Consider the following 24,043-nt stretch of genomic DNA (forward strand, 5'->3'; position numbering starts at 1 on the left):
GGAGAGCAGACAGCAGGTGGCCGAGGTTGAAGGCAACAGGCCCGGTCGCCGGAGAAAACGTCAGCCGGAGGCCCGGAGAGCCGGTGCGTTTCAGAAACTCGGCAGATCCTTCCGCATTTAGGGACAGACGGTGGTTGCAGCAGATGCTATGAATGAAACTAAAAGCTGAGAGGAGAGGCTAGCTACAAAGCTTGTTTCTGAAGTTTTACTGGCCATGATTTGCGGCGTGTAACACGGAATAGGTTGACATGATTGTGGCAGAGCACGGGTGTTCAGCCTTTATGTTTAAAATCTGTACTTTGGGCATCGATTAAAAGGGCTAGCGCGTCGCTTTACCTTCCAAGCTTGTGGGTTGCTTCGTCGTCGTCTGATTGCCCTGCTAATTCTAATCTGAGTATCTGACGCCGCATGTTCCCTTTGTTACTCTGACCTGAACTCTCTAAGTTCCTTTTCAGGCGTGCGGGTCAGGTGCGATTACAAGCTATGCTATCACATAAGTCCGCTGGAGATAAAAAATATTCTAAAGATAGAAATTGTTCAAGAACAAGATAAAATGTTCCAAAAAAGATAAAAATATTCTAGAGATAGAAATTGTTCCGGAACAAATATAAATGTTTCAAGAAATATGTAAAGATAGAAATTGTTCGGGAACAAATATAAATGTTTTAGAAAAAAAATCATCTAAATGTAATCAAGTGCGATAGTATGACTTCTAGTCGCACGTGCTATGAATAGACACCACGTGCAGGTCCGTTGCATCTTTGCTGAACACGGTATGCATCCTTCATCGAGCACTCAAGCTACAACACCCCCACCATCTCTAAGCGCCGCATCCCCTTTGGTGCTAGCCTTTGGCGCGGGGTTGGGCCACTATCTCATTCTCAAATCTAAAGTACATTTGACTCTAGATCCAACTAGCAAGGTGGCCCGCGTAGATAGCGCGGGTGGCTAGTTATTATATTAATATTTAGGTTTTTTATTTGAAAATGATTTTATTTAAATTATTTTAGTTTATTGTTTATTATCACTGCTATGTATAAATGGCTCATATCAAAGGTATAATCTTTAAAATGGATAATTTGTGGTGCAAAATATGCATTTGTAATAAAATGGATACCTTATGTAGAAATATAGTTTTTATATTTATTGAAAGTAAATTAATTTTTAATAAAAAGATATGAGTGAGTTAACAGCTTTTATATAATTTGTTTCTTGAGAGGCGCTTGTGAATACAAACCAGTACTATTAGCCAATTATGTCCAATTGGACCAGTTGCTATCTATGCAAAGTAATAGTATGATGGATTTTAATCATCTAGCAATTGAAATCGTAGCATTTGGAGCAGCGAACAATGCTTCACTCTCCCTCCCTACCTACCTATGCGTGCCCATGACTCATCTGCCAATATTTTGATGTTTATTATCTTTTTAGAGAAGGCTGCTATAGAGGAGGCGAACAGTGGAAAGTCGTTGAGGAAGCCGAGCCCTTTTTGGATGAGGAGGACAAATACTAAGCTATCTATAATTTGGGACATCATATTAGATCATAGTACATATTTGCTATCAGTATTTTTCTCTCTAATATAGCATACATTTTAGAATTCTACTCTGCACCAAAAAACCAATAAGCCAATCAGCGTCTCTATTCTATTCCACGCGACCAGTTTGGATAATAATGGTTGTCCTTTGTCTACGTGTATGTGTGAACCAATAAGCCAATAAACGTCTCTATTCTATTCCATGCGACCAGTTTGGGTAATAATGGTTGTCCTTTGTCTGTGTGTATGTGTGGTAAGTAGAATACTTCAAACGTACCCAAAGAATTTCTGCTGACTTATCTTTTTGTGAAAATTCTTCATTGATGTACCATGAACGGAATAATACACATTTTAGTAATCTGATAATTAGTTAAATTCTTTTGTTCTAGAGCAGTGTGAACCCTCTTTCCTATCACTTCTTCACTATTTTTATTGTGTTTATTGTCTCTGGGGGCAGATGATGTAGACAAAGCCAAGAGCCGAGTGCCTATGCTTAAGAGACCTGGTAAATTGAGGAAGAAGAGCACTAAGCTTCATTTTTTTCCAAATACTTAACCTAATGCATTGCTAAATGCGCAGATAATGTATTCATTATTAATAATATGAGGATGGTGAACTATATGCCATTATTATATAAGCAACCTATGCATGCCTCTTGGATGATAGAAAAACTTGAGAAGGATGGGTTGCTTGAATGGTTTATGGTTTTTACATTCAATATTTATTCACAAATACATGTGCCAAAGAAAATTAACTTAATTTCTTTGCAGGTGTAGAGTTGTAAAGAAAGCTTGCCCCGTGGAGCCACAATGTGCTATGGAAGTTCACATAGAGCCATATGTCAATTTTCTACAAAGCCTACCACTTAGTATCAATTAGTAGGTGGCTTCACAAATTACTGAAACTGAAGATATACAAGCAGGAGGTGACGTCACAAAAGAGGACATATTCTTGGCTGCATGAGCTGTTGTTAAGGTATTTCTTCTAAAAAAACTTGATTTGTTTTATTTGTAACTGTGTGTTTAAACACTTTGGTCACATTAATTGCTAATGTAAATCATAATGGATCAAGAGGAGTATAATTCTATTTAGGCGTGCAATGAGGTAGCAACAGGAAAGTATCAAGTTGGATTTGCTGTTGTACGTCCACACAGGCTTCATGCTAAAAGTGCTAAGGCAAGTGGCTTCCGTTTCGTGAACAATGTAGCAATTGGTGCGCGGTATCTACAAGTGGAACATGTGAGTCCTGTCATAATTTTATATATTTAATGTGCATTTATTGGAATGAGTTTTTAAAGTCTAATTTGTTATTGCAAAATCTAAGAAAAATTCTAATAGTTGACTTTGATGTTCACCATGGAGATATATCTCAAGATATCTTTCTTGATGATGACAGTGTGCCCTTTGTTTCAGTTTATAGGTAACATTTTACACTGCTTTATTTGCTCATTATTCAAAATAATCTTTTGACACTCTTGTATGCTTATCACTTGAATGTTATTGTAGAGCTTCAATATTTCCCAACCCATTGAATTGTGTGAATTGTACTCGAAAAAGATATAATATAAACGTGGGTTTAAATGATCTAATTGATGATGATTGTCTATTGGCTATACGGGATCATATTGTGTTACTTGCATCTAAACACTATGAAGCAGATTTTATAGTTGCGTCTGTAGGCTTCGATGCAGGTGATTCTAGTTTCTTCTTCACACCTTATTCTAGGTTTTGCATAGAATAGATATTTCTAAAGCATGTATTAGTTTATATGTTTAAATATAAAACCTCACAGTGAAGTTATATATACCCTAGGAAAGCAACAAACAAACCTCTAGCTCTAGGATGTATCCTATATTTGATTTGGTAGGAACTTTGTTTAAGATACATTGGTTTTCTGCAGCCAGATTTTTTTAATAACTTAATGTGATTATTTGTTTGCTTAGAGGTGTCCACACTCTAAAAATAGGTAGATAATATCTTGAAATGAAGTTGAAATAAAATATGAAGATAAATCATGTTCAACTTGGCTATTGCCTTATTTGAACCGGATATTATCCTCTGAAACTCAAATATATGAGTGTTTCCTTCTTAGTGACGCTTCATATCAGACTGAAGGGGAAATGTGCCTATACAACAAAGTAGACAAATTATTGGATTCTGGAGTCAGCTTAGATATATTTAATATTAGGCCTTGCAATTGTAACATCTGATCTGGATCCACATTATCCAATAAATCTGAAATGACTGATACATACAATATAAGAATAGAATAAGTATACATTCTATATCTTGAATTCATAGATAATATTTTTTTCCTAATACAGTGTAAATCCATCTTTTATCATTGCTTTCCAACACTCCATGATCCCTTAGGTGGAAGTCTTGTTACAGCACATTGCTTTGGCAAACTTATTACTATGATAAGTATGTTCTTTGTGTCTTACATCAATCTACAGTTGATAGGTGCTTTGAGTCATGTTGTTTTTACAATTTTAGTAAATGGGGATGAACTTGAAAGTGCCACTAGTTCTAAAAGACGAATATGATCTAGATGTTATTCGAAATATTCTTCAGTATATGTATCGGTGCGTTCTTAGGTTAAAAAAAGCCAAAATAATTTGACTATCATTCTTGGAAGTCCACTTGGGACAAAATCAATTTGGCATGTCTTATGTTCGGTTCTCAATGGTATGTTACATTGGATTAGTCCTTGTGTATACTGTGTTAACATTCTAATCAATGCAAGTTTGCTATATATTCAAAAACTATGTGTCGAGTTTCACCATGGCGACTAACAAGGAGTTTTTAGATAGGTATGAGAAATGTTGAAAAGAGGATGTGTTCATGATTACTGAATATTTATTGTATCATCATTGTAGCAAATTAAGATTTAATTAGCCTCATTAAATTCGTCTCGCGAATAAGCACCCATCTGCGCGCGAAAATTTTATAGTTAGATTTTATTTAATACTCCTACAAGATTCTCTTTGATGTGATTAGACTAACTTTAGTCCTATAGAAATAAATAAGATTGTCGACATATGTGTCAGAAAACATTTTGGGTTGGATCTGAATGTGGGCTGCAGTGCTGCATAGAGTCATCTGTTGTTCGTGTTCTTGCGGCTGTCTCCTGTGGACGTGAGAGTTTGTCGGTTATATGATACGCCATGCAGCTTGAGATATCCTTGGAACAGTTGTTTCCCGCCACTTGTTCCGCGTTGGTTGGCAGCAAAAGATTCTTTTACCATATGCCATGAAGCTTGAGATATCTTTGGAACAGCTGTTTCCGTCACGTGTTCCGCGTTGGTTGGCAGCAAAAGATTTTTTTACCACCCAAACAGATTCAAAAACTTAAAACGTCACCGCTGAGAGTCTGCTGAGCCCATTCGTGGAGGCGGTTTCACCGTCCTTTTTTTTCTCAAATACGTAGGAGAGCTGCACATCATTATATTAAGAAGAGAATAAAAATTTGTTTACAACCCTCAGAGCTAGAGCTCACGGAACATATTAGACACTAAACTAGTGCTAAGAAGTAAACAATACCATAAAGGGTCAACCCTCGATAGACTACTCGCACTTAAAACAACCCAAGCGACACACGCTCAATAGGCGGCGGCATGGGCACATCACTCAACAGTGAAGCCCATGGCCGAAGAGCTGCGAAGCACGGGCAGGAGGTCCCTCATAGCCTCGAAATGGCCGGCGTCGAGCTTCTCCTTGTACAGCTGCATGTAGGTCTTTTTAGAGTCTGAGTTTGGCGCGGCCACATCTGGGATGACATTGAGGCGGCGCATCAGCATCACCTCCGCGCATTTGGAGGAAGCGACGTTGGCCAAAGGATGGTTTGCCAAGCGCTTGTTACACTTCGGCGGCTCGAGTTGGCCTTGCGGAGGAGGGATGGGAGCCCTCTTGGTCTTGACCGGCCGCAGTAGCAAAGGTGAGCGAGTAGGACGCCTGACCTCCTCGGTGAAAGTCTTGAGCCGACACTCATAGCTCGCAGCATCCTCCACCGCAACGCAGCCTGACGCGATGGGCGTTCGCGGTTCCTCAGAGCATGGAGTGATCTCAGTTTGAAGATCGACAGCGAGTTGGGCAATGTCCTCCAGTGTTGGGTTGACTGCCACCGCAGTTTCGGCCTCCATGTTGTAGACTGAGCGAGGCTCCAGCATTGGCGGCCCAACTGGTGATCCCTCAGTTGGAGGCGTAGACACCGTCGGCCCAGCACGCAGGCCCGGGTCAGATTGGGGAGCGGCCCAGGAGTAACTTGGCGGAGACAAGCTGGCTTCTAGCAGCGCCACCTCGCCGTCAACCAAGTCAACCGCTAGGCCTGATCGGCAGTGTTCTCGACCCTTCCTCTGCTGCTGCTGTTGAGTGAAGGCGACCGTAAGGCGATTCGCTTCCGGCGCCGATCTCCTTCGATCCCCATCCTCGCCGGCGCCTGTTTTGGCTCCAACGGGTATGGGGAAAGAGGAGAGAGGTGGCCGGTGTATATATTCCTCTTTAATCTAGTAGATCTAGGTAGGATTTGGTTAGTTTCCTCATCAGTGCCGTTACTGATTGGAGGATTTCTGTTCTTCGACTTCATTGATAGCGGAGGTGTTGTCTCTTGGGTGAGGCTGAACATGTATTTCCGAGCTAGAGACTTCGTCCATGGCGCCGGTATTTTGTCCCTCCAAGAATTCTCTGGTGGCCCTAGAGCTGTTCTTGTGAGGTATGTTCTCCTCCTTCCCGCTAGTTTTGGGTTGGAGTTTCCAGTCCCCGTCTTGAGGTCTTCGTCTTCCGTCAACTAGGGTTGTTCATGGAGGCGATTGGCGTCTGATCCCGGTTTGCGTGACGATGTGACCAAGAGCAGGCTATTTGCCGATGCATTCAACGTTTTATGGTACGGTTTGTTAGTGATCGTGCTACTGCTGGCGTTCAAACATGATATTGCATCGCCAGTTGGGGTGTCGGCTTTGAGCTTCCTCCTCCACGTGCTCTATTACTGGCATCGGATCCTGTCGCCGAGTGGCCACCTCCTCCCTGCACCGCACTAACTCGAAGCAGATAGCCTCAGCCGTGGCAACTGTGGAGGCAGCACCCACCAACACACATCGTTTTGAAGCTACTCTGGGAGAGCGCTTATGCAGTGCATGATCATTGCCAGAACGGGAAGAATTCTCGTTCACAGCCACCTCTTGCACGTGGCCCGAGGTCTGCCGGCGATTCAATTTCAATCTCGTGGAGACAACTGACTATGAACGAATTGGCGCCTTAAGTCTCAAGGATGGGAAGCATTGAACGCAACGCAAAGGGTAGATTGGCAGTTTGGCACATCCCTGGAGTATTGCTGATTTTCTAGCTGTTTATGGAGGCGGCTACTTTGGCACTCACCCAATGTAAGCTATCTGCTATTAGTTTTGTTAAGAACAAGGATAAGCTACGGTGTCACATCTCCGCTGTACTACTACGTATTATTCCCTATTTTCGCCATGGATGAGTGACCGGAAAACTGCGTGCATAGTTGACTGCTTGACTGGGGCAACGATGAAAAAATTAGGGCATTGGTCTGGACAGATCGAAGAGTTGACATGGCTACGAGAGTCCTGGACGTCCTATATATCATGTTCGTCAGTCGTCACTGCCTACAGAACAAATCTGTATTGCCAAAAGAAGAAGAAAAAATGATCATGCAAAAAATTTAGCAGCCAAAGTTGACCCTTCATTCTTAATTTATTATATGCAGACCGGGCCCGCCATATCGAGGCCCAACAATAGCTAAAGTAATAACCTGCCGTCGCTCGTCTAGCCAGTCGTAGTATTCAGGAGGGAGCAAACGAAAAATCTTCGGGCAGTGTATCACATGTCCAGGATTTCAAACAACCGTTTTCCTCGCTTTCTTACATTCCACGACTCGACGCCATTTGAAACTTAATTTACCTGCACTGATTTGATTTCTATGGAAGAAGTCAGTCTGACGTGCGAGATTGGTTGACTGTGATGGTGACCTTGTGTTGTTTCAGACTTTCAGTTAGTTGAGCTCGCTATATATATATATATATTCTTCATTTTTTTTTCATCTCGAGAATGAGCAATGATATGTGCTGGCCTGATCGGTAATAGATATTACAGTTTGTTTCATATCAGCCAAAGTTGATCACCACACCTTGGGCCAGTCTCTCCCATGGAACCAGACACTGGTCTCCGAGGGTGGCAACTTCGAGCTTGGTTTCTTCTCCCGGGGGCGGGGCAACTCCACGAGGCACTACATAGGCATCTGGTTCAAGAACATCTCCAAGCAAACGGTCGTCTGGCTGGCGAACCGGGAGCGTCCGGTCTTGGAACCGTCCACGTCTCGCTTCGCGCTGAACGACCGCGGCGAGCTTGTGCTCCTCGCGGCGCCGTCCAGCACGCTGCTGTGGTCGTCGAACGCGACCTCCCCGTCGCCGCGCACCACCGTGGCCACGCTCCAGGACGACGGCAACCTCGTCGTGCGGAGCGACGCCACGGCGTCGGCGTCGTCCGTGGTGACGTGGCAGAGCTTCGACCACCCCACGGACACATGGCTCCCAGGGGCTAGTCTCGGCTACGACAGGGCCCGCGGCGTCCACAGCTTCCTCACGTCGTGGACGAACGCCGAGGACCCGGCGCCCGGGCCGTTCTCCCTGGTGATCGACCCGCGCGGGCAGACCAAGCTGAACCTGCTCGCCGGCGGCGAGCACCAGTACTGGACGACCGGCCTGTGGGACGGCCAGATCTTCGTCAACCTGTGTGAGAACCGCCCAATTTACCCTCGGTTTAGGTGAAATTATTGATTAATCCTTTAAGACGAGGGCTAGCACGTGTCCGTCTCTCGACACGCCACATGCTAATCCACGCCTTAGAGGCACTTAATCAACACACTTCACCCAGAACGAGAGCAAACCCGGTAGTCCCGGTACGTGTTTGCCACATGCCCAGGATTAAGCACACGTACCGTTATACCAACGCATACATTGCTGATGATCCACAAAGAGCAATTTTATTCACTTATTATTACAAATTTGATATAGGTGGGTTCACCCTAACTTCATTACAAACCTTGGGCTCACGGAAACCATATTAATCAGAAACTTAAGGATTATTATATTTACATGCTCTTACGGAGTTCGATTACGAAGAAACTTACTACGATGATGATGTCTTACTCAAGGACACCATCCCAGCCTCAACGACCTACTCCTCCCCCGCGCCTAAATCGGCGGGGTAGAAGTGGCCGAACACCACTTCGGGTTCACCTGCAACTAGGGTTAGAAGCACCTTGAGTACAAAGGTACTCCGCAAGACTTACGCAAATAAATAAGCAAGGATCATGCAAAGGCTCAAATAAAAGCTTTAAGGTTAAGTAATTATTGCATAAGCATGAGCTCTTCTAACAAAATTAATTAAAGTTGCCCAAACCCCCAAACACTTTTAGTTGATTAAGAGAGTAACATCATCTATAACTGATCATAGATGTAACAAGAACCGTTCCCATCATAAACGATAATCTATGAGGAGTTCATGGGATAATGAGCTTGCTCATAACCGAGAGCGCGGCAATTCGAATTGGTTATAACCTTGCAAGGGTGTACTACTTTACCCACACGACGCGAGGACCATGCGACTCACCCCAACCGGCCAAAGTTGGATAAGGGGGCACTCGCGACAACCGTTCCCAACATGGCTCGATCATTGAAATCTTCACACCTAGCTTACGCGTAGAGACTTAGTTTCCACCGGGGACATCTCTAAACTTTCCTACACATAGGTCCATCCGGGGGACACCTCTAAGCCTCTCTGCATAGCCTTTAGCCACGTATCTAGGACTGTACATCAATGATCAAGTCAAAGAAGGTAATTGGCTTATACGTTCCATTATATTGGATATGTGGTAGCACAGAAAGGTGCTCAAAACCAACGTCGTCCACTCGGTCCTTAATCGATCCAAGCGGACTATGCCCATGTGACTTCATTCTCTAGGCCCTAACATTCCGCTCGAATCTCGATACTGCACTCCACTTGTCCCAGATACTCAAGTGCACTCAAGGATAATCAGGTAAGTGTGATACTCCAAACCATTCCTTTCGAGCAAGCAATATGAGTATTCTAAGCAGGGCTAAGCATCTAATCAGATTAAGTTATTAACTGACTAACAAATGACAAGGACATGGATAACAATTCAAGGAAGGGTAATGCAGGAAATTAGGTACAAGAATGCAATACATAAATATTATATATAACCCAACATTACCCGGTGAGATAGCTAAGCTAAATCAGATTAAATAAGTGCAAGGAATATGCTTAGCTGCTTGCCTAGGTTAACTTCCGACTCGACCACGAACGGGGCTCCGGGTTCAGGCTCCACGGACTCGGTGGGCTCCACGGGTTCGACCTCCGACGGTTCAGTCACTATAATGCATGAATGAGATGCATGCATTAGTGTGATACCCTAGATTATGCAAGGGTGATAAGACATGCATAATGAATGGCACATATGCGATGATGCACAAACGTAACACGCGCGACGACAAACAATCACTATCGTACACGCGAACAGAAAAGCTAGATCAAGAATTAGCAAATAAACTTATACAACAAGCATAAATCACAAATTAAATTGAACATGCAGAGGACATTACAAGGATCTCATGAAAATTTGGATTTACATCAAAAGCATTTTCCTAGAATTAATCATAAATATATCAATTTTTAGTTACTCTAAATAAGATAAATAAAAAAAAACATGCAAACGAGTCCAAACAATTTCCATAAAATTTGCACAGGAACTAAACATGTAAACAAGGCTAACAAAAGTGGTTTTGCCATTTTATCATTTTCAGAAAATATTTATGCAATAAACAACATTTCAGACCAAGCACAAAATCGAAACAAAACGCTAACCAACATGCGAGATTCATGCAAGCAAGTTGTACCACTGGAAAGAACATTTCACAAGGAGCCTAACAAAATTTGGTTTAGCATTTTTAGAGCATCACACAAATAACTAAGCATTTAACTCACTTTTGCAATATTAAACCACAAGTAAATCTACAGGATAGTAACATGCAAAACTATATTTTTCAGGAGTAGATCTAAGCAAAAGGAAACTAACAAAACAAGTTTCACTATTTTTGGATCTATATATATTTTTCTATGATTTTTGCAAACTCAAACGCACACAAGTACAACAAAGATTGTTATTAGCTTCTACCACTGCTCATCTTCTTCATGTCCACGAACAGACCCACGACGCGCGCGACACGGCGGACGGCGGCGCGGCGAAGCAGGGCTGGAGAGGGGCCGGAGGCGCACGCAAGGCATGTTCCAGGCGACGGCAAAGCTCACCAACAACGGCACGGGCGGAGAGGAGCGACGACGGGGCGGCGCGACGACGAACAGCGGCGGCGGGCGGAGGGCTGCGCCACGGCCCTGCAGGGAGGGGGAGGAGGCCTGGTGAGGAGGGAAATCGAGCGAGGGAAGGGAGGAGATGCTCCTCGCGCAAGGAATCGAGAAGTAGCTCACCGGAGACGGCGAATCGACGGCGGCCGACGGAGCTCCTCGCGGCAGCGTCAATGGCGGCCGGGCGGCGCGGGCTCGATTCCGCCGGGAAAACGCGGGAGCGAGCTCGAGGAGGCTGGAGGAGGTGGAGGGCGAGGTGAGGGGGCCGTGGGCGCGCGAAATCGAGGAACGGCGGCCGGAGTTCGTCGGCGCGGCGATGGGGGCGAGCTCTGCTCGAGTTCCAGGAGGAGGAAGATGGGGAGGAGAAGGAGAACACGGCAGCGGGGAAGGATAAGGCCGCGGCGTCGTCGTGGAGGATGGGGCGAGCGGAGGACGCGAGCGGCACGGAAGCCGGGGATGGCCGGCGCGTGGCGACGCGTGCGTGCCGCGGCGCAGAACAGAGAGGAGGAGGAAAGAAGGAGGCTGACGGGTGGGCCCGGCGGGAAAATTTTATTTATTTCCTTTTTTTCTTGGGCTGTGACAACCTGCCGGAGATGCGGTCGGGCTACATCGCCGGCGTCCCCTACGCGCCGAACGCCAGCATCAACCTCTTCACCTACCACGACAGGATGCCGATGGGCATCCGCAACTTCGTGCTGGACGTGAACGGCCAGTTGCTTCGGCGGCAGTGGAGCGACACGGCGGGGGACTGGAACCTCTTCTGCTCCGAGCCCCGCGACCCGTGCGACGTCCACGCCTCGTGCGGGCCCTTCGGCGTGTGCAGCAACACCACCAGCCCAGCGTGCCAGTGCCCCGCGGGTTTCGCGCCTCGGCTCGAGGGGGAGTGGAGGCTGGGGAACATGGCCTCGGGATGCGAGCGGCGGCAGAGCCAGCAGCAGGCGGATTGCCACACGGACGGGTTCCTCGAGCTGCCGTACGCCGTGCAGCTCCCGAGAGGCTCGGCGGCTGGTGGAGCACGGAGCGGCAGGGCAGCGTGCGAGCTCTCCTGCTTGCGAGACTGCTCGTGCGCCGCCTATGTTTACGACGGGACCAAGTGTTCTGTGTGGAAGGGCGAGCTCGTCAACCTCAGGAGAGTCTCGAGCGATCAAGTCGATCAGGGAGTCGCTGGTGCCGTACTTCACCTCCGCGTCGCGGCCTCGGAGTTGCCGGCGGCGGTGCATCCGTCGAAGAAATCAACGGCGATCCATGGCACCGGACTAGTGGCCGGTGTCTTGATCCTGACAAGTCTCGTGATAACCGCGCCCGTGGTAGTGGTTCTGCGGAGGCGGCGGGGCAAGGGCAAGGTGACGCCGGCGGCGGCGCAGGGCGCGCTTCTGGTGTTCGACTACCGGGCCATGAAGGAGGCGACGCGGGACTTTTCGGAGAAGCTCGGGAGCGGGGGCTTCGGCTCCGTGTACAAGGGTGCGCTCCCGGACGCGACGCCCGTGGCCGTCAAGACGCTCCACGGCTGGCGGCAGCAGGGGGACAAGCCGTTCCGCGCCGAGGTGGTCACCCTCGGCATGATCCACCACGTCAACCTCGTCCGCCTCCGCAGCTTCTGCTGGGAGGGGAGCAAGAGGGCGCTCGTGTACGACTACATGGCCAATGGCTCCTTGGACTCGCACCTGTTCATCACGAGCAGCTCGAGCTCCAAGCAGCGAGTCTTGAGCTGGGACCAGAGATTCGGCATCGCGGTTGGCGTGGTCAGAGGCCTGGCCTACCTGCACGAGGAGTGCCGGGAGCGCATCATCCACTGCGACGTCAAGCCGGAGAACATCCTCCTCGACGAGGCGTTGTGGGCGAAGCACGCGGACTTCGGCATGGCCAAGCTCGTCGGCCGCGACTCGAGCCGCGTCCTGACCACCGTGCGGGGCACGCCGGGGTACCTCGCGCCGGAGTGGCTCGCGGGTGCCCCGGTCACCGCCAAGGCCGACGTCTACAGCTTCGGCCTGGTGCTGTTCGAGCTCGTCTCGGGCCGCCGGAACGCCGCCGCCTCGTCGGCCGCCATGTACTTCCCGGTGCATGCGGCGGTGAGGCTTCGCGCGGGCGACGTGGTCAGCCTGCTGGACGAGAGGCTGTCCGGGGATGCCAACCTGGTGCCACTGGCGGAGCTTCTCAATGGCCAAAGGGGCCATGGCCCCCCCCCCCCCCTAGCTTTGCAATTTTTGCACTGTTCATTACTGTAGCTAAAGGATGGCCCCCCCTCATTTTTCTGAAATCACAGATCAAGCTCCGCCACTGCCTGGTGCAGCTCGAGAGGCTCTGCAAGGTCGCTTGCTGGTGCATCCAGGACGAGGAGCGCGACCGGCCGACGATGGGGCTCGTCGTGCAGCAGCTTGAAGGCGTTGCCGATGTCGGCTTGCCGCCGATCCCGCGATGCTGACAATGCTAAACGGATGGGTCAGCGGCGTTGCCGAGGATAAGCTATATTTTAGCGAACATTAATTGTTAGCACATTACTGATGACAGAAGAAGTGCGCAAGTGAAAAACTAGGTCAGCATTCAGCGGCGCCTCTAATGATCCTTGCCTCGCCATGCCCTCAAAATTGAAGCACAGCTCCTCCATGGCCATCATCTCCTCCCTCTGACCCTCCTTTCTGCGGCTCCTGCACGGCGATTCATGGCGGGATGACGACGGAGGAAGCGTGCCCACGTTTCATTTTGTGGGCCTTGCTAGTAAACTGGGCCGAGCTGATTCCTATCGGCCCACGCGACCCGCCCGCGTGCCTCCGCCGGCTCGGATCCAGCCGCTCGATCCCGATCGGACGGCTCCCGTGACATCCGGGGTGGACGGTAAACGAAATACCGTCCACCCGGTCGGTAAACGAGATACCGTCCGCCCTCTATTCCCGTCGCCACCGTCCACAGCACATCTTTGCGCCGCCGTCCGCTGGCTGTTGAGCGGCGCTGGTGGTCATGGGACCCGGCCGGTCGTCCCACCATGCGCACATCAGGGTCACTCGATTATTGCGCCGCGAGCGGCTCCGGCTGGCGTCGCTGCGCGCCGCGCCGCGCCGCGCCGTCCACAGCATTCATGCATGCCGGTGATGGCCTCGGCGCCCCTCTGCTCTGCGCACGGACACCACCGAGCAGGTGGCCCGAGCTGCTCCGAACTGGTCCATCCGCGCGCTGCGAGGAACGCACACCGCTGTTGGGGTGGCGCGCCGCGTGGGGCACGGCCATGCCCCTCTATACGCGCCGCGCCGCGTCGTCGCCGTGTCAGCGGCGGGGTTGCCGAGGATAAGCTATATTTTAGCGAACAGAAGAAGTGCGCAAGTGAAAAACGACTCCAGCATTCAGCAGCGCCTCTAATGGATCCTTGCCTCGTCATGCCGTCAGAATTGAAGGACAGCTCCTCCATGGCCATCATCTCTTCCCTCTTCGGCAGCGCGCTCTCTTCTCAGTCCTCGATCTGCAGCTCCTGCACGGCGGCGATTCATAGCGCGATGACGACGGACGGAGTGTGCCCGCGCTTCATTTTATGGGCCTCGCTATTAGACTGGGCCGAGCATATTCCTATCGGCCCACGCGACCCGCCCGCGTGCCTCCGCCGGCTCGGATCCGGCCGCTCGATTCCGATCGGACGGCTTCTGTGACCTCCGGGGTGGATGGTAAACAAAATACCGTCCACCCGGTCGGTAAACAAGATACCGTCCGCTGTTCCCGACGCCGTCCGCCCGCTGTTCCCCGACGCCGTCACGGTCGCCGCCTTCCGCCGGCTGTTCAGCGGCTCTGGGGGTCATGGGGCCCTATTGTCTACTCGTCCTCCCACCATGTGCACATCAGGGTCACTCTCAGAACTGGGCCCCGCGACCGGCTCCGGCTGGCATCGCCGCGCGCCTCACCGTCCGCAGCATTCATGCATGCCGACGATGGCCTCGACGCCCCTATCTGCTGCTCCGCTCTGCACGCGGACACCAGCGAGCAGGTGGCCCGAGCTGCTCCAAACTTGTCCATCCGCGCTGCGAGCGACGCACACCGCTGTTGGGGTGGCGCGCCACGCGGGGCACGGGCACGGCCATGCCCCTCCACCCGCGTCGTCGCCGTGTCTGCGGCCATCCGGCCTGCCGTCCGCTCTGATCCAACAGACCGCGTTCCTCGCGCGCAGCTGGTAGCCGAGGCGGCGCCTTCGTGCGGCAACCGAAACGAACCGATGGAGTGTGGCCGCGCCGTCATTCCTGTGGCACGAGGGCAACGACGACCTGGCCTCGCATGTCTCGCCCCACATACAGATGCCAGTAGCCAATACCTTCCGCTCTCGACGTGTCTCTGAAAAGAGAAGCAAGGCATCGCCTCTAATGGATCCTTGCCTCGTCATGCAGTCAAAATTGAAGGACAGCTCCTCCATGGCCATCATCTCCTCCCTCTCCGGCAGCGCGCGCTCTCAGACCTCACCTGCCTCCATTCTGCAGCTCCTGCACCTCTCGATGGGCGTCATAACGACGGGCAGACGGAGTGAGCCCACGTTTCATTTTATGGGCCTTTCTAGTAAACTGGGCCTAGCTGATTCCTATCGGCCCACACGACCCGCCCGCGTGCCTCCGCTGGCTCGGATCCAGCCGCTCGATCCCGATCGGACGGCTCCCGTGACCTCCGGGGTGGACGGTAAACGAAATACCGTCCACCCGGTCGGTAACGAGATACCGTCCGCCCTCTATTCCCGTCGCCACCGTCCACAACACGCCTTTGCGCCGCCGTCCGACGGCTGTTGAGCGGCGCTGGTGGTCATGGGACCCGGCCGGTCGTCCCACAATGGGAACATCAGGGATCACTTGAGCTGTGCGCCGCGAGCAGCTCCGGCTTGCGTCGCTGCGCCCCGCGCCGCGCCGTCCGCAGCATTCATGCATGCCGACGATGGCCTCGCGGCCCCTCTGTTCACGCACACCGCCGAGCAGGTGCCCCCGAGCTGCTCCGAACTGGCCCATCCGCGCGCTACAATCGACGCACACCGCTGTTGGGGTGGGCGCGCCGCGCGGGGCACGGCCATGCCCCTCCGCACGCGTCGTCGCCGTGCCTGCGGCCGTCCGCTCTGATCCAACCGACCGCGCTCCTCGCGCGCAGCTGGTAGACGAGGCGGCGCCTTCCTGCGGCAACCGAACCGAACCCATGGAGTGGGGCCGCGCCGTCATCCTGTGGCACGATGGCAACGACGACCTCACGTCCTAACTGGGTCGTGGCTTCGTCTCGCTCCACGTACAGGACGCCAGTAGCCAATAACCTTCCGCTCTCGACGTGTCTCGGAAAAGAGAAGGCATCGCCTCTGCCAAACACGTGCGTGCTGGACGAACTAATCAAGGTGAAGGTGCATAACCACCGCTACAGGGGAAAGTATGTCCTGCGATGTGATCGACCCATGTGCTGCGTGCTGCATACTATGTCCATCGGTTTCTAGGCCCATCCTTTTCTTGCTCTGCGTGTCAAACTGGCAGCAGTCCTTCCTATTAGTACGAGCGGGGTTAACCTTTCAACGCGCGTTGTCTCACGTGGCCTAATTGAGCTGGCCGGGGCTCTTACCTAGCTAGGAGGACGTCAGCTTTGGGATTTTTAACTGCAAATCTCCAACCTTTTCCAGACTCTACCTACCTAGCTAGGAAGGCCGTCAGCTTTGGGATTTTTAACTGCAAGTCTGCAAGTGTGTCGTTGGACGAGAAGCGTGGACTTCTTGTAGCTGGCTTGCTGTGGGCATGGTGGAATGCTAGGAATCGCTGCAATGCTGGTGATCTATTGATGCGAGTGGAGGCTATCACATTGACTGCACATGAAGTGATTTCCCAGGGAGATGATGTCCGGACTACCAACCCTCGGCCTGCTGCCGTTGGAAGAAGATCATGGCAGCCTCCCCCCTGTCGATGTCCTAAAGATTAACATCGACGGAGCTTTTAAAGCGGCGACAAAGGAAGGTGCTTGGGGCTTCATTATCAGGGACAGCGACGGGCAGGCGATTGTGGCGGGTTCAGGGCGTCTTTCTTTAGTTGTTGATGCGTTGTCAGCTGAAGGAGAGGCGTGTATTGCGGCTCTTGATGCGGCCATGGTCAGGGGGATCTCACGGGTGATTATAGAGACGGATTCGACAAACTTGGTCTCCGCTCTTTGCAGCAATGCTTTCGACCGTGCGCCGGGTGGCACAATATTCAGTGAAGCACGTTCGATACTGATGCAACATTTTGTTCCTGTATCTATTTCTTGTATTCCTAGAACTTGTAATAGGTGTGCTCATGAGCTGGCCAGTTTGGGTTTTGCACGGGACCCGGATCTCCCAGGTGTTTGGGATGATCCCCTCCCAGAATTTGTATCAACTTTGGTGGATCGCGATCATGGTGATCCTGAGTTTGCCTAAATAAAGCAGGCGGTGAGAGTGTCAAAAAAAAACTGCAAGTCTGCAACCAGGAACGGTGCTGCCTCTGCCTGCCTGTCGTCTACAATTCACTGGCGATTTTTTTTTTCTGAAAGAGGGGTTCATCCGGCTTTTATAGAAAGCCACAATTCGCTGCCGTCCGAAACCATAAACTAATCAAGCGCCAACGTGCAGTAGTTAGTTCTCCCGTTAGCTCTGTCACCACTAGCTAACAGCAGCAAGTATCATATGAGGAGTGTAGAATAATGGACGCCGTGTGGGTTTTCTTCCTTGTGTTAGCGTGAGCTCTGTAGGAAAGTGATGCGCGTTGACACTGCTGTTATTGCTGCATTATATACTACGGAGTAGTCGACACTCGACAGGGATGTTTTTTTTTACTTCCAAAGTTAAAAGACAGGGGACGCTTTGTTCTCGTCTGGGATGGGACGGTGAAGATGACACCTACGCGCAGGGTGTGGGACACGAGCGAGTGGGAGTCTGCAGGGAGAGAACAAGAATCGGATGCCGTGGCCCATATCGTCGCTTTCTAACTTGTAACGTACGTACGTCCACACGCACGCGCGCTTCACATGGCAGATCGATTGATTTTATTATATCTTGGTTTGGCGCGGCTGATGTAGAGCTCCCACCCCATTACACATGACAACATTACACCACATGTCGCTTTGTGATGATGGTTGCTTATATCGATCATTAGTACAAATATGAAGCCTTTGTGCTCGGTCGAGCATAAAAAAATAAGGTGCCAGTATAAATATTTCTTTTACTAGTACTAGTGTACCTGGCTACCCCGTTTCTAAAAACTTTGTAGGACAAAGGCAGTGTCAGTGTGGCCTATGCGGCCTGCCCGTCGCCTATACATGTTTGCATAGTTTAGTTGGGCGGTTATTAATTACTTATTAGTGATGATCAATGGCCCCAATTCCACAATTCAAATCCGCAGAGTGTGTGTGTGTGGTTCCGGTTTTTTTTTAGAGCAAAGGTGTGTGGTTCCGGTTGTTACCGCTCTTCTGGCCATAGCTCGCTGGACGGCGACGTTAACAAAAGATACCGCGATCGAAAGGACGCCAGCTTGTTGTCTCGTGAAAGTGAAAACTGTAGAGATAAACCCACATGTCGCATATCAGGACATGGATTGTGTTATCCGGGTGTAAGTGGCACCCACGCCAAAGGATGTCGGACCAGTTGGTCACGGCAGTCCGGCGGCACCCCGGAGGTTGTGGATTCGATTCTTGATCGGGACGAATTTCCGCCTGCGGGTAAAAAAACTCCCTCGCCTGCCTCATGTCCAAAGTACCGTGGAGCCCGGCCTAACTCACAAGGCGACGGGCCCCCGTGTACGGGTGGGGTAGGGGATGTCCAAAGTACTGTGGAGCCCGGCCTAACTCACAAGGCGACGGGCCCCCGTGTACGGGTGGGGTAGGGGTTCGGGGGTTTTTTGGTCTGCTATGAGAAGGTCATTATATCTCTCAAACAATGCCGTGGGGGCAGTCTTACCCCGTAGGTCAAGTTTTACGTGGCACCCACACGGCCGCCAAACACTACTCGCACGCTGCAGCTTTTGCCCCATGTGTAGCATGTGCGGGTATCCTCGCTACTTACAAATCAAATATTATTTATCCCTCTGAGGAGTGAGGACGGTAGCTTTTCGTCGTGGGCCCCCAACCAACTGAACTGTGGCCACAAGAGCTATATATGAGCGCACCTGGCAGCTCAAACACCTCAAGACATTCTCATTCCTCTCTTGCAATATCTTCATCTGTCTGACTGTCTCTCCGAGACAGAGAAGCCTGATCGAAGAAACGCTGGCTCCAAGAGAGGCAGATCCTTGCAAAGCACACAGCATGATCCCAAGAGCGCCGAGCCTCTTCCACCTCGAGGAGGGGCTGGGCGCCTCCACCTCGACGCCAATGGCGGCGGCCTCGGGCGCCGGCGAGCTCGTCGGGCTCCGCCTCATCATACAGCCGTCGCCGAGGAAGCAGCGGCCGACGGTCCTGAGGAGGTCCGCGGTGAGGATGATCCCGGCGGCGACGTGCGCGTCCAGCAAGTGCGGCCACGAGAACGGCCGGATGTCGTTCGTGGGGCTGGAGTTCCTGAAGCGCTGCTTCTGCTGCCACAAGAACCTGGACGCCACCATGGACGTCTTCGTGTACAAGTAAGATCGAGATGCCAGGCCTCTGGCTAATTAACTTTCCTCGATCTCATGAATCATGATGCATGGTGATGCTCCTTCACCGTCAGCGCGCCCTTCAGTAGTTTTGCTCATCTGGGATTCGATCGGCGGGTGAAATTTGCAGAGGAGAGCAAGCGTTTTGCAGCGTCGAGTGCCGGTGCCAGCACATGGCAAAAGAGGAGCGCCGGGAGATCGAAATGCTCATCAGGAAGCGCCGCGACGCGTTCCACCGTCGGCACGCTGGAGCGGCGCCCAAGATGCAAGGATCGAATCGGCTCATGAGCCTGCAAACCGCTGCACGATGATACATACACATCTGTCGAAGAGAACGCCTGTTATTATTGTAGTCTCATACATACGGTAAAAATTTTGTTGCCTTTCTTCAAATCGGCACAAAAGAGTGCCATACTGAACTGAACAAAGCTATCACTTTAGCCTTTAGGATGGATATTATTAGTATTATTACTGTGTGGATACTTGTTCACTAGTTGTCTCAGTTCTACGGGTTGATCTTTGGGAGTTTAATTTGGCCTGATTGCAAGGAAAGGCGACTTCAATTTTCTAGAAGTTTTCCTTGCTTAAATCTAGTAACGTCAACTATGTGTCCTCAATCTTTGTACCTTTTTTTATTTCGATGTGTCAAGCTAAGGAAGTTTGACCGGGTAGAAAATAAAATGAATCAGAGGGAGCATTTGTTTTTTTTGGCACAGAGGGAGCATTTGGTTGGAGTGTGACTTGATTACTTCAAAAAAAAAAGAGTATGACTTGGCTAGGAAATAGCAAATTTCTGAATACAATTAAATCAATATTAAAAAGGATTAATTATTAGTAGTTAAGCAAAATACTAAAAGAGTCCAGAACAAATGAATATTTCTGAATAGAATATTTATCTCAATTTCCATTTGACTTAGAACTCGTTAAAAAATAAAAAATTGTAATTTGATCTATCTAAAAAACAAACCACCTCATCGAAAATGCGTTATTGATGGCGCAATTGGTGCAAGATGAAGAACCAAAAGGGATCTAATATAAGAATTCCAGTCCAAAAGAAGGTGAATAACCGAAGTGCTTGTTTGTAATTGAAGATTACATTGATATTAGAACCTTATATAGCAGTTGTTACATAAACCTGGAAAGAGACAAATAATTTGTTCCATTAATTAGTTGTTCGCCCTCAGGTGCATATCAGAGCCTGCTTATGATCACCACACAGTGCCCCCGTATTTGCCCCTCATGTTCATATCGGATCTGAATGAGATACTAAGTGCTGGTGCTGGCGTGGCCAGCAGTTTACCAACCGGTACTAAACTGCTCGGCCTAGTGCTGGCGTGGCCAGCAGTTTACCAACCGGTACTAAACATGCCGTTTAGTACCGGGCCATCTGACCGGTACTAAGTGCGCGTGCAATTAGTACCAGAGGAGCGGTACCGGTCGGAAAACCGGTACAAACCGGGGGTTCCCGACCGGTACTAATGAGAGATTTTCTAGCAGTGTCGAGAAGGTGAGGACGGCCCGCTTCAGTAAGATTTGTGCTCATCATCATCACGACGCAGTATATATGCATAGATCTAGATCGTTTCAACCAATGGTAAAAGTAATAATGATTAAAAACAGAGATGATGGTTCAAGAGTATGGCCGTCATCGCCAGGCACCCCAAGCCTCCGTATTTGCCCCTCATGTTCATATCGGATCTGAATGAGATGAGCCAGACGCAGGCCCATAAACGTGTTTGTGAGCCCAAAGAGGAGGAACGCAGGGAAAAGGGCCTGACAAGCCCATGCAAGGGCCCAACAACGCCCGATCCATCCGAGCTTTTAGTACGGAACATCTGTCGCCACCCTAATGCAGATGCAGATCTCTTTCCTAAAAAAAAAAAGAAAAAGATGCAGATAGCTGAGCTTGAAGAGACCACAGCTGACAGCTCATCGCATGCAGCGACGAGGTGAGGTCCAGTGTGCAAAGTGGCAACACCGCTTTTTCCATAAACTTGGGCGGGCCGCAGCCACCCCTGGTTTGTGCTTTGGTTTGGCTCATTCATCATTCAGCTCACGCCTGCTTCGTATATTTGATAATTGCGGCGATACGTCTATTTCAAGTGCAGCAGGACATATACTAGTACTCGTACTAATACTAATTTGCAGAAAGAGGCCAGACTCGCCCGTCTTGACATGTTGCTGGCTTGAAAAAGTGTGAGGCCTCCACTTGCCAACTTCGTCAAATCACCATCAGCGCTAATCCCCCGGTCTTATCGCAAAATCTTAACCCCACTTGCCCAGTTTAGTTTAGGTTTAGACAAAGGGTTAGCGGGGTGGTTAGGTTAACCAACTCGCTTTGCTTAGAATAAAGAAAGTTCCCCGGCAGGCCCACTTGCCAATACAGCCTTCCCACAAACTGGGGGGCGGCACAGGCGGTTCCGGTTTGGCGCCGCTGACACGGCATCCGCCCCGCCAAGGATCGCTGGAAGAGCTCGAAACCGCTGGCCGGGGCACGCGCGGCGCCGCCAAGTTGATCCCAGCCCGTCCCGTCCCGGCACCGGCAGCCCGGGTCTACACTACACGTCGCTGTCCCCCGCCGCGCCTCGCGCCAGCGGCCCGGACCCAACTTGGACGCCGCGGCGTGCAGGAGGAAGGCAGGAGGCAGATGCATTGCACCTCCTCCTGGCCCTGGCGAGGTCCAACCGTCGCCGATAGCGACGAGGACAGACGAGCGGGCCCGTACCGGCGTGTCCGCCCGCGCCGGCCTTATCCTCTCACACGCTGCGATGGCGCTAACTTGCCTTGCCTTGCCTGCTCGGCTCTGCGCGCCCCGCGAATTTTGGAGCCGCCACGCCACGCCACGCCACGCCACGCCGTCCGTCCGTCGCCACCGCACCCGCTTTCTCTTATTTAACAGCGAGCGCCTCGACGAGCCGAGACCACCATTCCAAACCAAACACGAGAGCTAGCGTCCGGCTAGTGAGAGCAGCAGCCAGCAAGCGGGCAAGGCAAGAGAGAAAGCAAGCAGGCAAACATGTGTGGTGGTGCGATCCTCGCGGAGCTCATACCGAGCGCGCCGGCGCGCCGCGTCACGCCGGGCCACGTCTGGCCCGCGGCCAAGCAGCAGCGGAGGGCCGACGACTTCGAGGCCGCCTTCCGGGAGTTCGACTCCGACTCCGACGAGGAGGTGGAGAGCAAGCAGCTCGGCTTCAACGCTTCCCCCGCCGGCGCGGCGACCAGGAAGCTGAGGAGGCAGCAGCAGCAGCGGGAGCTGGCCGCGCCGGCGCCGAGCAGGCGCCGCAAGGCCGCGCAGTACAAGGGCGTCCGGCGCCGCCCGTGGGGCAAGTGGGCCGCCGAGATCCGCGACCCCGTCAAGGGTGTCCGCGTCTGGCTCGGCACCTTCTCCTCCGCCGAGGCCGCCGCGCTCGCCTACGACGCCGCCGCGCGCGACATCCGCGGGCCCAGGGCCAAGCTCAACTTCCCCTCGAACGCCGACGCCGCTCCCGCCGCCGGGCGCAAGCGCGCCCGCGCCGCCGAGTTCGTCGACCTCGTCGCCGACGAGGAGGACGAGCAGCAGCGCCACGCAGCGTCCGGCGTCAAGCACGAGGCCGGGGCCACCGACAGCGAGACCTCCGAGTCCGGCGGCGCCCTCCCGGACTTCTCGTGGCAGGGCGTGTTGGCGTACGACGAGGCCCCCGCCCCGGAGGCCTTCGAGGCCGAGGACCAGAGCCGCGGCGCCAGCAAGCGCCCGAGGACCGAACCGGAGAGCGCCGACGAGGCGTCGCCCCGGGCCTCCGACTCCGAGTCGGACGCGCTGTTCGACGCGTTCCTCTTCGGCGACCAGCTCGCCTACTTCAACGGCGGCGCGTACGAGTCCCTCGACAGCCTGTTCAGCGCGGACGCCGTGCAGAGCAACGCCGCCGCGGACGAGGGGATGGGCCTCTGGAGCTTCGACGACGGCTGCCTCGTCGAGGACAACCTGTCGTTTTAAGCTTCTTCGCCTGATCGCCTGTGTTGAATGAACGTCTTGTAAAATTACGGATGGTTTTGTGATCATGTCTAGTTTGTAACTTTGGATCCAGGAAGAGATGAAATTACCGTTCTCAAAAGATCCTGCGTCTCCCTTCATACGCAAGAGTTGATAATCATCGTAATACTCTTAGTAACTGGTTTAATCAAAAGTTAGTTCATGTTCCTGAAGAAAAAAATTGCCACTAAAACGAGGAGCGTGGTTCTTAGTTTGTCCCCAGACGAAAACCGTCAAGCAACGCCATTGAAACAGGCAAAGCATGTATCAGCCTGCAAATTGCGAGCATGATTCCTCTGGTTGCTCCGCGAAGTCTGCAAAGTCGCGTGCACCATTTTAGTACGTTGTTCCACAGTTCAACAGACGACACTAGAACCGGCCAACATTCATCCGGCCAGAGCAAGAAGGATAATAATTGGTGTAACACCTGCTCGCGGACAGTCCACTCGGGGTCGGCGGACGGCCCGACAGACAACGCTCAGATATTTATCTGGATGGATGTGGGACCCACCTGTCATTCCTTTCTTCCTCCTCACT

General features: G+C 51.4%; 3 protein-coding genes and 1 long non-coding RNA gene across 6 annotated transcripts; 3 read left to right on the top strand and 1 right to left on the bottom strand.

Annotated features, from left to right (window-relative positions):
* The first annotated feature begins 6,187 nt into the window (after positions 1–6,187).
* On the top strand, positions 6,188–13,358 carry LOC120648245 (G-type lectin S-receptor-like serine/threonine-protein kinase At2g19130). The gene is made up of 6 exons (XM_039924976.1): positions 6,188–6,196; positions 7,540–7,546; positions 7,664–8,285; positions 9,566–9,593; positions 11,530–13,071; positions 13,200–13,358. The coding sequence occupies exons 1-6, from the start codon at positions 6,188–6,190 to the stop codon at positions 13,356–13,358; spliced, it is 2,367 nt and encodes a 788-aa protein (XP_039780910.1).
* LOC120647083 lies at positions 9,887–11,489 on the bottom strand. Its single transcript, XR_005664682.1, has 3 exons — positions 11,060–11,489; positions 10,749–10,966; positions 9,887–9,946 (listed from the first exon to the last, which is right to left on the bottom strand). It is a non-coding gene; the product is annotated as an uncharacterized LOC120647083 (long non-coding RNA).
* Positions 13,359–19,001: 5,643 nt separating the features above from the next.
* Positions 19,002–20,205, top strand: LOC120647085 (FCS-Like Zinc finger 17-like). The gene is made up of 2 exons (XM_039923710.1): positions 19,002–19,485; positions 19,628–20,205. The coding sequence occupies exons 1-2, from the start codon at positions 19,175–19,177 to the stop codon at positions 19,806–19,808; spliced, it is 492 nt and encodes a 163-aa protein (XP_039779644.1). The 5' UTR covers positions 19,002–19,174; the 3' UTR covers positions 19,809–20,205.
* A 2,106-nt stretch (positions 20,206–22,311) lies between these two features.
* On the top strand, positions 22,312–23,590 carry LOC120647084 (ethylene-responsive transcription factor ERF073-like). Of its 3 annotated transcripts, none has more exons than XM_039923709.1 (2): positions 22,350–22,558; positions 22,592–23,590. In XM_039923709.1, exons 1-2 carry the CDS (start codon positions 22,514–22,516, stop codon positions 23,468–23,470), a joined length of 924 nt encoding a protein of 307 aa, XP_039779643.1. In that variant the 5' UTR covers positions 22,350–22,513; the 3' UTR covers positions 23,471–23,590. The 3 variants fall into 3 exon arrangements, with proteins under 3 accessions (XP_039779640.1, XP_039779643.1, XP_039779642.1); XM_039923708.1 differs by having other exon boundaries at positions 22,353–23,170; positions 23,201–23,590; XM_039923706.1 differs by having other exon boundaries at positions 22,312–23,590.
* The last annotated feature ends 453 nt before the right edge of the window (positions 23,591–24,043 follow it).

This window comes from Panicum virgatum, chromosome 9K (genome assembly GCF_016808335.1).
Source record: "Panicum virgatum strain AP13 chromosome 9K, P.virgatum_v5, whole genome shotgun sequence".
In the NCBI taxonomy this organism is placed as follows: Eukaryota; Viridiplantae; Streptophyta; class Magnoliopsida; order Poales; family Poaceae; genus Panicum; species Panicum virgatum.

Excerpts from the sequence above, each read along its gene's own strand:
- LOC120648245 (XM_039924976.1), top strand. Across the intron at positions 8,286-9,565 it reads GGCCAGATCTTCGTCAACCT|ATACTCAAGTGCACTCAAGG; the intron begins GTGTGAGAACCG and ends CACTTGTCCCAG. Across the intron at positions 13,072-13,199 it reads TGTCCGGGGATGCCAACCTG|ATCAAGCTCCGCCACTGCCT; the intron begins GTGCCACTGGCG and ends CTGAAATCACAG.
- LOC120647085 (XM_039923710.1), top strand. The coding sequence starts at position 19,175 with ATGATCCCAAGAGCGCCGAGCCTCTTCCACCTCGAGGAGGGGCTGGGC. Across the intron at positions 19,486-19,627 it reads ATGGACGTCTTCGTGTACAA|AGGAGAGCAAGCGTTTTGCA; the intron begins GTAAGATCGAGA and ends TGAAATTTGCAG.
- LOC120647084 (XM_039923706.1), top strand. The coding sequence starts at position 22,514 with ATGTGTGGTGGTGCGATCCTCGCGGAGCTCATACCGAGCGCGCCGGCG.